At 40.6% G+C, this 16644-nt stretch overlaps 2 protein-coding genes and 1 long non-coding RNA gene across 6 annotated transcripts; 1 reads left to right on the top strand and 2 right to left on the bottom strand.

Annotated features, from left to right (window-relative positions):
- Positions 1 to 1940: 1940 nt before the first annotated feature.
- LOC128787717 (uncharacterized) lies at positions 1941 to 3086 on the bottom strand. 2 transcript variants are annotated; one of them, XR_008430815.1, is made up of 3 exons: positions 3000 to 3086; positions 2400 to 2588; positions 1941 to 2307 (listed from the first exon to the last, which is right to left on the bottom strand). It is a non-coding gene; the product is annotated as an uncharacterized LOC128787717 (long non-coding RNA). The 2 variants fall into 2 exon arrangements; XR_008430814.1 differs by lacking the exon at positions 2400 to 2588 and having other exon boundaries at positions 3000 to 3083.
- On the top strand, positions 2601 to 7340 carry EFCAB10 (EF-hand calcium binding domain 10). 3 transcript variants are annotated; one of them, XM_053942064.1, is made up of 5 exons: positions 2601 to 3066; positions 3183 to 3347; positions 3632 to 3716; positions 4152 to 4212; positions 4294 to 4315. In XM_053942064.1, exons 1-4 carry the CDS (start codon positions 2967 to 2969, stop codon positions 4195 to 4197), a joined length of 396 nt encoding a protein of 131 aa, XP_053798039.1. In that variant the 5' UTR covers positions 2601 to 2966; the 3' UTR covers positions 4198 to 4212; positions 4294 to 4315. The 3 variants fall into 3 exon arrangements, with proteins under 3 accessions (XP_053798039.1, XP_053798042.1, XP_053798040.1); XM_053942067.1 differs by lacking the exons at positions 4152 to 4212; positions 4294 to 4315 and adding an exon at positions 7253 to 7340; XM_053942065.1 differs by lacking the exons at positions 4152 to 4212; positions 4294 to 4315 and adding an exon at positions 4316 to 4719 and having other exon boundaries at positions 2606 to 3066.
- On the bottom strand, positions 4948 to 16408 carry RINT1 (RAD50 interactor 1). Its single transcript, XM_053942063.1, has 14 exons — positions 16178 to 16408; positions 14965 to 15160; positions 14566 to 14807; positions 14225 to 14398; positions 13998 to 14147; positions 12634 to 12790; positions 10711 to 10821; positions 10297 to 10522; positions 9572 to 9709; positions 8652 to 8851; positions 7236 to 7450; positions 6390 to 6570; positions 6188 to 6306; positions 4948 to 5607 (listed from the first exon to the last, which is right to left on the bottom strand). Exons 2-14 carry the CDS (start codon positions 15139 to 15141, stop codon positions 5394 to 5396), a joined length of 2304 nt encoding a protein of 767 aa, XP_053798038.1. The 5' UTR covers positions 15142 to 15160; positions 16178 to 16408; the 3' UTR covers positions 4948 to 5393.
- Between the last annotated feature and the right edge of the window lie 236 nt (positions 16409 to 16644).

Consider the following 16644-nt stretch of genomic DNA (forward strand, 5'->3'; position numbering starts at 1 on the left):
CAGTTTGAAGAGGAAAGGGAGTTGACCACATGATCTCCAGAGAACAATTTCAAATTACTTATTCTGCTGTTCTGTACAGTAAAAACAACAAAAAAAGTGGTTCTGGCTGTTGGGATAATTAATACTCAGAAGCTCAGTATTTCTACAGTTGAGCACTTTCCTCTGTAAATGTATAGTATAAAATTCCCTGATGAGGAATTCACCTGTATCTTGGAAGTCCTTGGGGACACACAGAGGGAAGCTGCAGTGGAGCTCTTCCAAAGCAGCTACAGCAATGGCAGCACCTACATTCAATCCCTACAGCTCACCCTTTGCTCCCTAGCAGAGTGCTTCCCAATGCTCATGCCAGGGAGCAGCAAAGGTAAGTAAAGCCTTCAAGGAGCTGCTCTCAGCAGCTGTGTGCACAGAAGCCTGTGGCACATCTAGGGATCTTTCCCAGCCCATATTGCTCCTGTCTTTTCCCGCAGCCCTAGACTTCGGTCTTCTGACACTCCCATTTGAAAGAACACGTCCATCTGCCTGTTTTCCCCTGCAAGACAAATAGTTGTTCTGGAACCAGCTGCATATCTGACCTGCAGTCCCTGTTTCTCTTCATTACAACTCTTAAAGGCTCATTGTAGTCTATTTAGCCCTATTAAGTTAGATAAAAAGGCTTAAATTACTAGTGATATTCTGTAGAAGGCTCAGCTTCTATCACAACAGGTATTAAGCCTTTTAAAGAAATCTAATTTATATGACCAGGACACTTTAAACAGATGAAAATAATTTGGTCCTTTAGTCCCTTATTAAAACTCATTTAGCAGCATCTCTATAATGGAACCAGAATACTTTCAGGTGTTTGTCAAATCCTGTTTTTCTCAGCCACCAGAAGTTCAATCTCCCTTACAATAGCCCATGCAAGCTCCTTACAAATTATCCAGAACTATGATACCTTCAGGATCCATATATATGGATCCTTTCATATCCATATATATAGCTGGTACTATCATTATATGAACTGAGGATAATAATTTATTAGGTAAATAATAAATACATGATTCATCATCAGAATATTTTTTCAAGTAAATAAATTGTGCTTCCCTAATAGTGAAATAGAATTTTTAAAAATACATTTCCAGTTGTAAAACAAACTGGGATTTGTTCTGTTTAGTGATTTTTTTTTTTTTTTGAACCATTCCTCAGGGAGACACACTTAAACCTGTAATTCCTGTGCTTATTCTTAATTTTTTTGCCTTAATATGTATTTCATACTGGTTATCTTTGTTGACTACTAAAGGAGAAACATCTTTTGCCAAATGCTGGTTTCTTTGACCCAAACACCGACCTACCGACCTACCTACCTACCTACCTACCTACCTACCTACCTACCTACCTACCTACCAGTATTTCACTTGCTCCTTCTTTTCCTGTCAATCTTCCTATCCTTAGGTTCTCATTTCCAAGAATGCATTTTCCACATCTTTATTTCTCCTCTGCTGACCAGCTCTTCTCCTGTTTGTACTTCTCCACATTTCAATCTACACTTTCTCTTATGGCTCTTTTTTAGGAAAAATTTTTGCTAATGCTTTGCAAACTCTGCAGAAAGGCATAGAAAGACAAATGCAGGAATGGACTGAGTAATTATGAGTTTTACTCAGGAAAAGGAGGTTTCCATCACTGCCTGGCAACTGTCGTAAGAGGCAACTGTTAGAAACCTACAGTTCCTCTAACCCTAAATGAGACTAAAAGCAGGTAGCATAGTTGGTTTAAAATAACAGAGAATACAGACAGCACATGGCTGTACAATCTCTGCAGCTTTGGATGCTGCCTTTCTCCCACTTTATCTAAGAAAAAATTAAGTGAATTCTATTAATGTCTTGGGATATTTTAGTTTTGGCAAATAGTTAAATATATTTAGCGCTAGACTTTTCACAGGAATACTATTCTTCTTTACTATATGCTCATTTATCATTGTCTGATTTTATTTGATGGCAGATAGTTATATCCTTGTAGATTTCCTTAATTTTTTTTTTTCTTCAGTGGGACGCTTTACTTGATTATGGTTCTCCTATTAGCAGTAGGTAGTACTGTAAAAAGCCTCTTTGATGTCTTTTCTCTGTTTGCACTGGCTATGTTGCAAGATTCAATAATGCTTTTAAAATGTAAACTCTCTTACTCTCAGTTGCTGGCCACTGGTTTTGCACCTCCTACGGGTGTAGAACACGGCGAACATCCCGGCAGCCCCTCACACCGCGGGGATGAACCAGGGCTGTGCCTGGGAGCGGTGGGAGGTGAAGAAGGTGGTACCGCCGGCGGAAGGAGACGTGGCTGGAGGTGAGAACACAGAATCACAGAACCCTCAGGGCTGGGAGGGACCCCTGGAGATGATCCCGGCCCGCCCCGGGCCCAGGCAGGGTCACCTGCTGCAGGTGACACGGGAGCGCATCCAGGCGGGTTTGGAATGTCTCCAGAGACGGAGACTCCGCGACCGCCCTGGGCAGCCTGTTCCGGTGCTCTGCCACCCTCAGTGCAATGAAGTTCTCATGTTGAGGTGGAACTTCTTGTGTTTCGTTTCACGGCCAATGCTACCCGTCCTGTCGCTGGCACCACTGAAAAGAGTTCGACCTATCCTCTTGGCACCAGTCTTTGAGATATTTATATGCATTGAGAGGGGATATCATTAGTCTTCTCCAGACTAACAGGCCCTCAACACCTGCATATGTGTTATAAAGTACAGCGTGTCATTTGCTTTCCCCACGAACCAGCGCGAACCGGGACCCAGCGGGGAGCGAGGCGTGGCTGTTCCGGTGCTAACGTGACGACTTCCAGGGAAGTCCATTTTTCCTTCCCCTTTCCCGGTCGCCCCAGCGGAGCGTCCCGCGGCAGGAGCCGCTGCGGGCTCCTCTGCTCGCCCTTCTCCCGCCCCGTGCCCGCTCAGCTCCCGCCGCCGGCCCCGCTGCCGCCTCACGCCGCCCCGGCACCGCGGGATGGCGGCGGGCGAGGAGCAGAGCCGCGAGTACCTGCGGCGGCACCGGCTGCCCGAGCTGCTGCACCGCCTCGGAGCGCTGCTGCTCTTCCACCGCCCCGGTGCGCGCAGGCCCGGCCCCGCCGAGAGCGGGGCGGCAGCGGGGGCAGCGGGGCTGCGCGGCCTCCGCTCCCCGGCTGAGGGCCCGGTGCCCGCGGGCACTGTGACCTCGTTGCAGAACGGCCACGCGAGTTCCTGATCCAGGTGCTGGAGCGGGTAAAGGCTGGGAGACGAGCCGAGGGCGAGTACCCGTTCCTCATGGACGAGGCCAACGTGGACGCCATGTTCGGCCTGCTGGATGTCCTAGGCCAGGGCTACATCAGGCCAGCGCAGTACAGGGAAGGTGCGTCCACCTGCACCCCGGGGCACACCAAACTGTTTGCTTGCACAGAATTATTAAAATAGTTTCAAAGTGGCCCATCTGTATGCTTTAAAATTACCTGCACAGCTGCCCACACGACCTGGAACTTGGAAAGTTGAAAAAAGTTACATGTGGTTAAGTTTCCTACACTTAAGTTATATGTTGTTATGCTACATACGTTTACCTTCTGTTACATCGAGGCACCTTTAACTTTAAATCTGTCTTTCCAAAGACTCACATAAGAAATTCTCTTTTGTTAACTTTAGCCCTTAAAACTTTGGGACTGAGCACTGAGGATTTGGAGCTAGAAGATGATGTGGAGATCACACTGGATGTTTTCAAGAAAGGAATGTAAGTTTAATTGAAATTGTGGTGTTGGTTTGGTTTTTTTGGTTTTTTTTTTTTTTTTTTTTTTTTTTTTTTTGTTTTTTTTTTGTTTTGTTTTGTTTTTTTCTTTTTTTTTTTGGGAGGGGGGTACATATGCGTAGGAGATATTTTGCTGAGATTTATTTTTTATTTACAAAGCTGCATAATTAACAGATAGTTTAATTGCTAGTTTAAGCTTGACTGTGTCACTTTGTAATGCAAGAATAAAAAAAAAAAGGTCAGTTACTGCCTGACCTTGTCTTGCCGTAAGGTGCACCAAACTCCATGCCCTTCACCACCTCAGTTTCAGGATCCTCTCATGGTACCCTCAGTTCAGAGTGAAGGTCATCAGGCAGCCCAGAGGTTAAAATACTGATATAGAAATGTGGAACTGTGAGACCCTGTTGTCTTCTTTGTCAGGGATGGTATCACAGCTGGAGATGAAATAGGTTCAGAGTTCAAATAATTCCTCATAGTCAAGGTATGGTTCTAGGAGCAATTTTTTAGTAACTGTTGCAATTGCTGAAAGGTAATGAACTAAGTATCCTCATTATCTAACTAGAGATTTTCTTTTTCTGTCTTAGGAAGAAAAAGATGCTGGAGAGCTGGTCTGTGTATTAGTTTGACCAGTCGTCTGCTATATATATTAAAAGCAGGCATCTTCCCCAATTTTTCTTCTGGTTTGTCAGCTGTGAAGAGTCGACTTTAAGCAATACTCTCTTTTCTCTTTTTCTCATTTTCCCTGCCCTTCAGTGGAGCAATCAGCTGAAAAGGACAAATGACAAGAATGTGTTGATGTCCAGCAGGCACTGGAAGGAATATAGTTAAGAATTGCCGTTCTTAATATAATTCGATGGTTAAAAAAAAGAGTAGAGATCTCTTTTACAACTGAAATAGTATTTTGGAGTTTCCTCCTTCAGGTTATAGTTTACAGTAAAGGATTGTTACCTGTTGGTTCATTAGCACTGAATAAAATTAAGTTGGTTTTTGGGCTTGTGCTGCGTTTTGGTTTTCGGGTATTTTTAAGGAAAAAACAACTTCAAGAAGTTATGACAAATGTCCACATTTAAATGCAGGTAGCGCTTCCAAGTGGTATTTTCAAACTTAGCACACAATATGCAATTTAAAAGGAGAAACTTTTTTAAAAAAATTAGGTGATTGTTTTTTCTGTAAAAGACTATCTTAATTTGTATGAAGAAAAACCGTGACGCATTCCTTCCTTCGGCATTGACGATATACATTTTAATACAGAACATCCATTACCTGGAATTTGGAGATGTAAAACATCTGTGTTTAACTGAAGACTGACCAGTTCATAGGGAACATTAGCCCACGTTGTACAAAAATGCATTTACACTGTAAATACTCTGTGTTCCTTAGAATGATGCAGACAAAGCAGACTATTCATTAGAGATTAACAGTTTTGGCTCCCAGATGCAATGGCAAGGTGACCATGGAAAATAAGATCTGCACAGTTCAACACCAAGTCAGTAGCATTTTGAATTTTTTCTTTGAACTGTATAGAATAAGGCATAAGATTAGATTAAAACAATCTCTCAGCATACAGAAATGAAACAAATAAGTATATTACAAGATATTTGCTTTGCTTTTGCTTGGAATAAGTAATCTAGACCAAGTTATTAACCATTTCTGAAGAAGTCTTTATTTTCCTGTATTTGGCCAACTAGCTCTCAAACTGAGAAGAATCTCAACATCCCTTTGAGCCAGTTTATAAACTCCAAGTTCATTCAGTGCTGCTGTTGCAGATGGCTGGCTTGGCTTTAATGGTTCATTTTCTGAAGCTGACTGTAGGACATCCTTCAGAAGCAAGGCAGAGCCAATATTCAGGTTCAGGATAATGCAGGCTTCTTTTATGCTAGAGGAAAAGTTACATGGATTAATGTAAGCAGCACAAATTTAAGTGTAACAAAAGACCCTTCCTTGCTCCATGTTGGTTTAAAAATATTCAGAATTCAGCCCCAGTTAGCTGAGAATTGTGATGCTGGACTATTTAGGACATTCTGGGCTAGTGAAATAGACTAACCAAAAAAGAAAGTAGCACCTTCTCATCCCTGACAGCAACTAGACTGCCTCACAAGGCAATCCTGAGGAGGAAAATAGTTTAAAGTAGTCCTCCTAACAGTAAAGTTTGTTGTGTTGTAACCGTATCTTTGACCAGTTTCTTAGGTCCCAGTTTCAGAGGTTTGTGCTATTAATATTCCTTCCATAATTTTATCTAGACATCCTGACTACACAAAATACTCCAAGACACATGCCACATTCTGTTGCTGCAGAATCAACTTTCCTAGTTGAAAATATCAGACACATTCAAATGATCCACACATTTAAAGTGTGGGTCAAAACTAACTGTGAAAAAAATCTTGGTTTTAAGTAGAACGCTTGTATTTCTCTGGACACTTTTGAAATTCCAGTAGATCAGAAGTTTGCCTACTTACTGCTTGAAGTAATTTTCTGGCCTCTTGCAGTAGTGTGAAAATAGGGGGAACAAATTCCGATTCATGTCGAACTGGAGTTGTGCTGCTCCTCCTTCATTGAAATGATTTGCCATAATGATCTACAAACACAAAGAGGTGCATCTGCTGTTTAAGCCAGTCACTGACACCTACATAGCATTGCACAGGTCACACTGATACCCACTTCCTGATAGATGTACAGATCCACTTTCTCTGCAAGCATTTGCCAGAAAACTTTAAACAGTGAGTGGCAGAGTTGCTGCTCCAGTTGCAGCAAACGGTCTCGCAGTGTCTGCAGCATTGGGCACGCCGAGCTTGACAAAGACATCACTGCTTGCTCTGCTTGAGAGGGTAAAGACAACCACCTAAAAGAAACAATTGCACTGCAGTCATTAGAATGAAATTATTCATATTACAACACCTGAAGTTAAAATTACCCTTGAAAAAAAAATCTTACCCATTTACAATGTTTCAGAGACAATCTTTTCCCATTTCTAATCTAAAAGTTATCAGTCCAATGCTGCGTTTGAATTTCATTTAATATTAAACTCATGCTTTAGTTATAAATCTCTGAACATGTCATTCTAGGGAACCCCATCTAATCTGAAAATCACTGAGTTCTCTTCCTTTTATTAAGTACTTCATAAATTCTACTCAGAAGAAAATATTCAAGAAGCCCTAGGAGTCTGTGAAGACAGAACAGTCATGACAGGCCATTTTGCATAAAATCTTCAATACGACTATGAAGAAAATAATTCCTGCTCAAAATAGAAAACTAGAACGATCCAGAATCTTTCCTAGGGTTTTTAACTAATACATCCACTAATTGTGGAACTACTTTAGAAAACATAGCATAACAATTGTCCCCAGGTAAGAATAAAGATAATTTTCCAGAACTTCTTACCCTGCAGCTTTCCTACTCCAGAAAAAAAAAATACTGCCTATTGTCTATTCTTGCCTTTACTTACCTCAATATTTTTAACAGGAAATAATACTGTAATATGCAAAGAGATTAAATAAAGAGAATCACCTCTCTTTTTTGTACAGCTTTGCAGCATCTTTGACCTCTCTGAAGACATGATCTACTTGTCGTGTCAGCATGTCATGCTTCAGGCGCTCCAGGAGGTTGATCATGTCATCAAAGACAGAGCTCTCCATGGACGCCAGCTGTCCCAGCTGGAGCTGGCTCATGGTGTCACTTTCTGCACGAACCTCTAGCTCGGCCTGCTGCAGCTGCAAGAAGAACTAGGCAAACAAAACCAGAGAGAAACACCACAGAAAATAATCTTACTCCTTGAACTTTTCACTGGTACTTTGTTAGACACATTTGTAGAAAACACTCTCCTCTGGCACATTTATAAAGTTAAAAATTTAAGATTTTAAAAACACTTTCTTATCCTTCCCTGTGGTCCTGATTTAGTGAAAAACAGAACATGGTGGTTTAATCCTAGTGATGGAACTGATACAGGTTTCAGATACAACAGCAGATAGGTAAAGGTAAAAGATCTAAAAAAAACCACTGAAAAGATATTTCCAAATTGACAGCAGCATGTTTTTAAAAAACCCTACTTTGGCCTCTTTAAGATTTGCAAAAGTAAACTTTAATTTTTTAGCAATGATTATTCATTGAATCATAAATTTACTGTGCTGACAACAGCAAGAAAATTAATTTACTTTATTGAGATCAATGCGACATTGCGGTAACAGCTTGTTGATTTTGCTTTTAAGCAGATCAAGACACTGTAATAGATGCAGTTTTGCAACATGAAGGCTGCTGTCCTATCAAGTCAAGACTATCCCCTGCTAGAGCCACAGCTTCCTGTGAAGACAGTAAGAATTTGGAGGCTGACCACAGCCCACACAATGCCTTATTCTGCACACTCCATGTGTAACAGGTTTTTTGACCTTCAGCACCAATAGCTGTAGAAAAGCTGAAATTCTGCCCTAGGCCGTGCTGCCACCAGGCTGTTGTCCAGCAGTCACTAATTCCCAGTTATCAGTGAGCGCCCTTTCTGGGCCACACCTGAACTGTGTTGCAACACAGATACACACATGGGATCTGTTTAAGCTCTCCTGCCATGGGAGCAGTTCAAGCACCAGGCAAAGGCTACTGCTCTGGTTCAGAGATCTCCAAAACCAATTCACTTTTTTTTTACAATAAAACCATGTAAAAGAGGCAAGTTTTTTTTATCTCTTCAGATTATCCCATTTCCCAGGCTCTCTCTGCATTTCCCTAGAAAGTTTATAATTGGCAGCTTAGACCTTAAACAATAACCTGTCCTTATTTATACATATTTTACTAAATCCGAATTTATATCTCATTCTACTTTTTCAGTAATTCTCCTGAATATACCTAAAAAGTGCTGAAAATAAAATGTTTGTTATGAAACAAACATCCCAAGTCCATTTTAAAATACTTTTTTCCTAAAGAAGAATATTTACTTACGACATTGTCAGCCCAGTCTGCCAACACTGTTGCTATGTAGTTAACAGCATTAAGGATTGCACAGTATCGGAATCCTAAGGAAGCTCTTGTCTCTTCCTTCATTACTTGAGTTAATCGTATCCTGAAATCATCAACTAACTCCTTCTGTAGGCCCAGGAACTGCAGTTTTCTGGAAGCTGTTGGAAGATTCTTATACCTGTCTGGAAAGACATTAATAAAATGTTTTTAGGCTTTCCAACACTAAATAAAAGCTTTTCAAAAAGAAACATCGCAAGCATCAGGTACGTACATGCACCACCTCATGCCTATGAGAACATCATATAGTCAGTATTTAAATGTCAGTATTTAAAACAGCTGATATTTCAATGTTTTCAGAGAAATTGCTCATGCAAAAGCTAAACGTGCAACAACTTTCTTCCCTGTCCTGATTCCACAGCAGTTTGTATTCTAACACTTGAAGCAATATGTGGTAATACCACACCCTCCAGCATGGCCCCTAAAGCGTCCTCACACAAAGCCATTGAAGATGCAATGGTCTCCTGAAAACACACCTGCTCTCATGTAAGACAAGTTACTTAATAGCTTCTGAACTGTCATGGATTCAAAAGGGTTTATTACTGAATTACAGCAAATTATATTCTGCCAACTATGAGAGAATACGGTAAATATCAAATGTGTATTTTTAACTATTATTTTGCAAACATGTAACTAGGTCAAGATTATTCATGCATGAGTTAGTATCCAAGATACAAAATGAACAGAAAGTTTTTATTAAACAGCAAACATCACAACTTTGCAAGATTATTTGGTGACTACTGCTGACAATGAATATTTAGTAAACTATTTAGTAAAGAAATATGTTAGCTGAAGGGTTTTTGCTGTTCATTACAAACAAGAGCAATGCCCATAGATATAATTACCTGTTATAACTAACAAGAGAGTCATAAAGGTTTCAGCACAGTCTGGAACTTTCATTTCATCTACATCAGTGATATCTTTGTACTGTGATATCCATGCAGCCTCTGATGAAAGCATAGAGTCCATTTTCTGAAGAGCAACTGAGATGCAAAAAACATTTGAGTTTTTACTTTGAAAAAAAAATCCCCTCTAAAAGCCCCTCTAAAATATACTAACATAAAGGCCTTATCTCTAGTAAGTTAAATTCTGCATTTTTCGTTCATAAAAGCTACTGACAACTAGTTTCCAACAAAACCAGCTTCAATGTATCTGCATTTGCAACACTGTTAACAGAGTTAAATGTCAGAATTGATTGGGAGTTGGTTTTGTTTTATAATAGCTGGTTTGCTCCTTTGCAGTATATTTCTTCTTCATTTCTCAAAAACTAATACCTTGCCCTTATTTCAATTTAAAGTCCATCTCTGTCTGCACACACATAACATTTGTCTAAAAATAAGCCCACTTGATTGCATCCAGCTTAGGGGCAAGAGTCCCACAAAATACAGAGGCACTTTTGAAGCCAAATCAATTTTTATTCAGAATAATTACAGAGCATAAAAACACATTTGTTTTTGGTAGTAGCCCTGTCCAAGTGACTTAGCCTATTTAAGAAGGGTAGCTGTGTAAGCAGACACATACTTTCTGACTCTGCAATTTAAAGGCCAACAAAATGCACTGGAAGTCTTACATTTTTTTTCCACTGTTAGCCACCTTTGGAAGCAGGACTCTTCTGACAGAATATGCATACAACTGGGAAAGCTGCTGAGATAACCATGAACGCTGTATAACTCTCTCTCAAACAGAAGTACCTCATCCACGAGGTGACAGAAGAGTGTATCATCATACAACAGGCAGGGAATATCAGCAGCCAACTTCTCCAAAATCAGCATTACAAGAGCACGAGAGAATTCAAGCTTTGGAAAGGAAAGAAGTGAATGTCAGAGACAGGAAGTACTGACATGTGCAAACATGTACACAAGAAACTGCTACTAGACTAAGTCTCACCACGTACACGTTTCAGTGGAAATGGGCCAAATATCTGTCAGAAGCTATATTCACTCAGATATTTACATTCACATATAAAAACCATTTAATTACTTACCCCAGCATTCACTGAAGATCCTGCCTTGTCCAGTATTGGCTGGATTTTGTCATCAAGGAACTTTGAATGATTTCCAATCCACATAAGTACTTGTGTTAAATACCACTCAGGCTTATTTAAAAAAGAAAATAAATTATTAAATGCATCCATACATTTATTCAAGGGCTACTAGTATTTTAGGACAAGTTTCTGAAAATACAACTCTCTTTCCCTGCCTTCCCTTGATCTCAGGTCACACAAGTCTTTCACTGTGTTTTACTTAACTCTCATTTATACAAAAGCATTGTCAAAAAATATTTCTAGATTTTCATTGTCTTAAATGTACCAAATATTGTGTTTCTCAAGCAAAAGTTCAATTTTTATTTCCCCTTTCTCTACTGCTTTCTCACTCATGTGAGAGCCTTTTCCTGCTTCATATACTTCTTCCTGTTCTCCTGTGTGGCCCTTATATCTTGGTACAACAAGAAGGATATGCTCCTGAGAAAAGCTCTGCTCTTATTGTTATGGTACCTAACCTCAGCCCCACCTTCTCCCTAGAAGTGGGGAATCTATCACCTTCTCATTTCACATTTTAATGCCTTAAAGCTTTTTCAAGTTTCCACAGCTAAAAATATGGGCTGCAGGTTTTGATGAACACTTCTTTCAGTGTTAGTGCAACTGGAAGCATTTCCAGTTTCCTCACTCCCGACAGCTAAAGAACCTTCTGTTGAGGTGCACTCACATTTTGTGTGTCTGTTTCTCACCTCTGCATTCATTTTCACTTGTCTCATTAATTTTATCATGCTTGGGTTGCTTGGTTTTTTTGACAGTCCTTCCCCAGCTGGGCAAGGTCATTGTGAACTCTGAGTCTCTGAAATACTGTTAATCCTGTCCAGGTTGCTGTCTTTTAAATATTTTACATTGATATTTTCTTTATTGTGTTATCCAAGTAATTACTAAACAATAAAACCCCAAAACCTAATCCAAAAACCCAACCCAAATGTCAGCAATGCCCTGTTGAAATATCTTTCTGACCTGACACTAGATTCCCTGTAAACTTTTCTTAACAAGTTCTTCTTTTTAAAATAGTTGTTCACCTATTGTTTGCAAATTCAATGTCTTGAACATAAATTTTCCATTTGCTCTTAAAAAATATTGTTCATATCTAAAATACCTCTTTCCCACTAACATACACCACAGTATTTTAAAAAGCTCTGTAGCAGCATCTGTCAAGATTGCAAATGTATTTAGATTTACACATGACGGTGATCATAAGCAGACTTGTGCAACAGGACTGTTACAAAACAGCTCTCACACTCTGCTCCAGGTGTTGCAGTGGCATTAATGCAATGATACCCATTCCAATGGTAATACTCAGACAAAAATCCTCAGTCTTTCAAGGCAATTCACAGAAAAAGTGAGTCAGTTTCCAACTGATAAACTCAGCATCTCTTGGTTTATATCAATTTAAAAACTCAATCCATTAAAAAAAAGAACTATTTAACAGTACTTTGGACTAATTGCATTTCATATCCAACATTTTCAGTTACATGAAGGTAGCAAAACACAGTGCCAAAAATCAAAGTCACAGCCTTTGAGCTCAAGAAATACAGAACAGTGCAAAACCATTTGCAACAAGACAGAAGAAATTAATCAAAACCTGTGAACAGATGGGAGTCAGTCTAAGATTGTAATGATGCTTTATGAAGGATCTGGGCAAGGGAAAAATATTGCCTCACCCAGAGAAAATGCCTGTGTCTCTGAAAGGTCTCCAAGTGCTATCTCAATGTCTGTCCACACTTAGGTAGGCACAAGAACTGCACAGTTTTGAAGAATCCTAATTTTGGAGAATGTGAAATCTATACAATTTAAACAAAGCAATCTAGAGGTTGTTTACAAAGCAATTTAGAAATGTCAGAAATGTCAAACCACTTTCTCCCATACCTTGTTAAGAACATTGGTTTGTTTATTTCCAGTGAAATGATACTTGAATCTTTTCTGAAGAGGATTCAGCATGATCTGTATGGGAAGGACGACTGGTGGTGAAGGGGGTAAAGGGTACTTTTCTGGCAATTGTTTAGGTTTGGTTAACAGCTCATCTCTAAGTTTGACAGTCAAGGATGCACATAAGTCTTGAATTACCCCAGCATAATCTTTTCAATAGAATGGGCTTATAAAAATGAACACTGCTTAATTCTACACCATTGACCGAAGGCAGTATTATGAAAACAATACAATTCCTTATAAAAGATACTCAAAATATTCCACTTTATGTAATACTAAATATAACTCAGGCCTTTAGGGATTATTTATTCAATGACAATACATGTCCCTTAAGTCTGTTTGATTTAGGAAACTTGTAAGAACCCATCAAACCACCATTGTCAGAAACAAACACAGTGGCTGTTCAAGGGACACAGTTATTCATATTTGTTAAAGGAGGATAAATACTCCTGGGATTAATAAATTCAACACATGATTTCCCATTTTCATGTAATAGATTTAAGTGAGCCACTCTGCCAAACCAAAATTGTTACCAACTCAGGATTGTGTACAATGGCCTTGCATCTTTCCACTGTGTGATTAAAAAAAAAAAAAAAAAGGCAGCCACAGTCACACACACACACACACAAAGGCTTAGCTGAACTTGAGTTTTAACTGATTTTTTGTGAATTATTTAATTCATAAAAATCAGGAACAGAATGAGCAGCAGTGCCCTCTGAGCAACCTCAAAGGCAGACTATGACTGATGCAAAACAGAAATCCTCCTGCAGTCTCCCCTTTTTGTAGTCTTCTTCCAAGACATGTATATTTAGTTTTCCCTTTTTTTCCTTCTGGGGTGGGACATATTAAAGTGATTAAAGCTTAATTCACGTAAGGCTTTAAAAGGAAAAGCATTAACTGTGTCTAATAAAACACACATCACCATTTTTTCATTAACATGTATGGGTAATTGTTCCAAACAGTGTAAGGCCAAATTCTCATGCAACCTGAACTGTCAGCTACCATGACAGCACTGGATCTGATGACTTGGAGTTAAATGTTGCTACTGACAAAAAGGACACTTTGGCACTTGGCATTTTCTAAATGCCAAAAAAACCTCAAACAAACAAACAAACAAACAAAAAAAACCCCACACACCCAAAAAACTCCCCAAATCCCCACAACATTCTAGTGTTAATACAAAGTAACATAAATTATATTCTGTCTTTAGAGAGAATAAAATTTTAAATAATTCTCCTTGAGAATGTACATCTCTAACAGTTTTCATTCTTGCTAAAATACACTGCAAGAATTTAAAAGGATACGAGGTTTGCAGTTTCAGAAGCTGACAGAACAGCATCTCCAAGCTGTTGTACACCTCAGAAGCATTGGCTGGTGCAGCAAGGCCAAATGCCTGGGACTGAGGTGGCCCCACAAAGGGCCAGCGGAGCTGTGTCAGCACCTCCTCAAAGTCACTGCAACACAAAATAATCACTTGGACATCAACTGACAGTACAACATAAAGATGAGAGAGTCACAGTATCTCTCTTACCTTGTCAATTTGTCCTTAAGGATTTTATGCCAGAATTTAACAGTGGCTCTCACAAAAGCAAGAAGATGAGAACAAGATGACTCCTGAAGTTTAATATCCAGTTCTGCCATGAATGCTAGAGTACTGGCTGCCTCTGGAACATTGTTGGTCAGCAGATATTGCTGAATGCTATCACTATAAAACACAAAAAAGACAAGGCCAAATATTTATTAATGACAACAGAAAAGATTAATTTTTATATTGAGAAGTAAAGACAAAACTTTTTTGAATTGAAAATATTTTAATAACAGGATAAACCAGGTCACCAGTCTCAGAACATACATACAGTACTCAGAAACTACCTCAGCTCTTCTATGCGAGAAATCCACTCGAGGTAGGTCAGGTGTCGCTCGATCTCTTCTACCTGACCTATCAGCACATCGAGATCCTCCATCCATGGCTGAGCTTCCAGCAAGTGGCTATTGATGGACTCAGACAGAACAGTTTCTTCCTCTAGAAGCTGACTCAGAGACTTTTTGGAATCTTCTGCATTCTTTAAGGCATTCTGAATTCTTTTAGGGACTTCTGAAGAAACTGTAAGTACCTGCATTGACAGAGATGTATCAAGGCAGACATAAATCCACTGCACTGTGTAGAGCAGTACCATTTGAGATACTGATACATTTCATTTAGTTTCATATTCTCAATCAGTCATACATGTTCAGAAGAAGAAAAAAAAAAAGAAACAGAAAGATGCTTACCTGTTCTTCTAAGTGCTTTTTGTTTTCAGATAGCTTTTCAATCAGGCTGTCTAGCTTCCCCAGGGAATCATAGTCACTTCCAAGTTCTCTTTCCACAAATTCAGAAACATAGTACGGGATATCACAGTGGTCTAGATCTCTAGTCACTTCTTTCTTTCTAACAGCAATGCTTGCCATGTTTTCTTTCTCTGCAATACTGAGTATACAATTTCTAATTAGCCGACACTAAGACAGCACAAACAAATACTATCTATTGAGGAACAAAACTCCATGAAAAGCTGGGCAGTTCAATTTAAACTGAGACTGAAATACCATATTCATGAATTATACTGCTTTAAGTGAGACAATTTACTGGCTTAAGTCTGAGGTCTGATAAAACCTTGCTGACATATCCAACTGGTTATTTATTACATATTAACTACCAAAGAGAAATACATCTGTTAATTTCTTCCTTCCCCTAAAGCATGAACTCTATTAAAAATAGTTCAAGAAATATGTAGTTCCTACACATATAATATAGAAAACTTAATAAATACTACAAAAAAAAGTACTGTAAAATAAAAAGGAAGATAATGTTCCACTTTCCCTTTTCACAAGTTTAGGAAATTTTGGCGATACCAACTCATGCCTACTGTGTTACTAGCAAAGTATCCATGTGGGCCTTATAATAATTTGGAAAGTAAATACATCACAGAAATATTTAGCAAAAAACCCCACAGAGTATAACATAAAAGACATTTGCTGATCCACACATTTGGCAGCACCCAGAGAAACCTAACATTGAGAAGATGTCCACGGTGAAACAAAAAAGGCAACAATGACAACTGGCCAGTTCAATCCTCAACTTCTTCGCGTCACTTTCAAAACAGTATTTAAAAATAAAAACCGATACACTTGCACTTCATCTGCTACAAGCTTTAATTAAGTTAAAACCCCTATTAAACTGACAACAGGAGCGAGGAGCCAGAGTCGCAGACAGCAGCAGGAAGAACAAACTGGGTGACCAAGGGTGCTGCAGAATAATCAAATAAAGAAAACAAAGCAGCAATACTCCTGTTTGCAGCAATGTAAACACTATACGGCAGGAAAAAACGAACCAAATGATACTCTTTTCATACTTAGTGGAAAGGATCGGGTTACACGAGGCAGGAACAGGACGCGGGGCGCATCCCTCCCAGCAGCTGCCTGCTCAGCCCCGCGGCTCAGCACCCACCTCAGCCGGAGGGCCGGGCCCTTCCAAGGGCCGGCTGAAGGCTCTGCGGGCTCCAGGAGGCTGCGAGCGAAGCGCCGCCGACCACGGCCCGGGCCGGGCGGCCGGGCAGCTCCTCAGCCGGGCGGCGGCTCGGCGAGCCCTTCCTCCCCCGCCACGGGCGCCGGCCGACGAGCCGCCGCTTCCCCTCGCAGGATAGCGCCAGGGGACGGGAGGGCCGCGGGGGCCGCCGCCCGGAGCCCTCAGCGCGCTCGCCGCGGGTCCCTGCGGCCGCAGCGCCGCCCCCGCCGCGTCAGCAGCGCCGCGGGTGACGGAGCGCGGGGCGCAGGCGCTGCCCCGCCGGCCCGGGGGCTGCCCCGCCGGCCCGGGGGCTGCCCCGCCGGCCCGGGGGCTGCCCCGCCCCGTGCTCCCAGGGACACGGCCTTGCAGCTCACGGCCTCCCCGCCCCCTCTGCACGCAGCCGCCGTGGC

This window comes from Vidua chalybeata, chromosome 5 (genome assembly GCF_026979565.1).
Source record: "Vidua chalybeata isolate OUT-0048 chromosome 5, bVidCha1 merged haplotype, whole genome shotgun sequence".
NCBI lineage: Eukaryota > Metazoa > Chordata > Aves > Passeriformes > Viduidae > Vidua > Vidua chalybeata.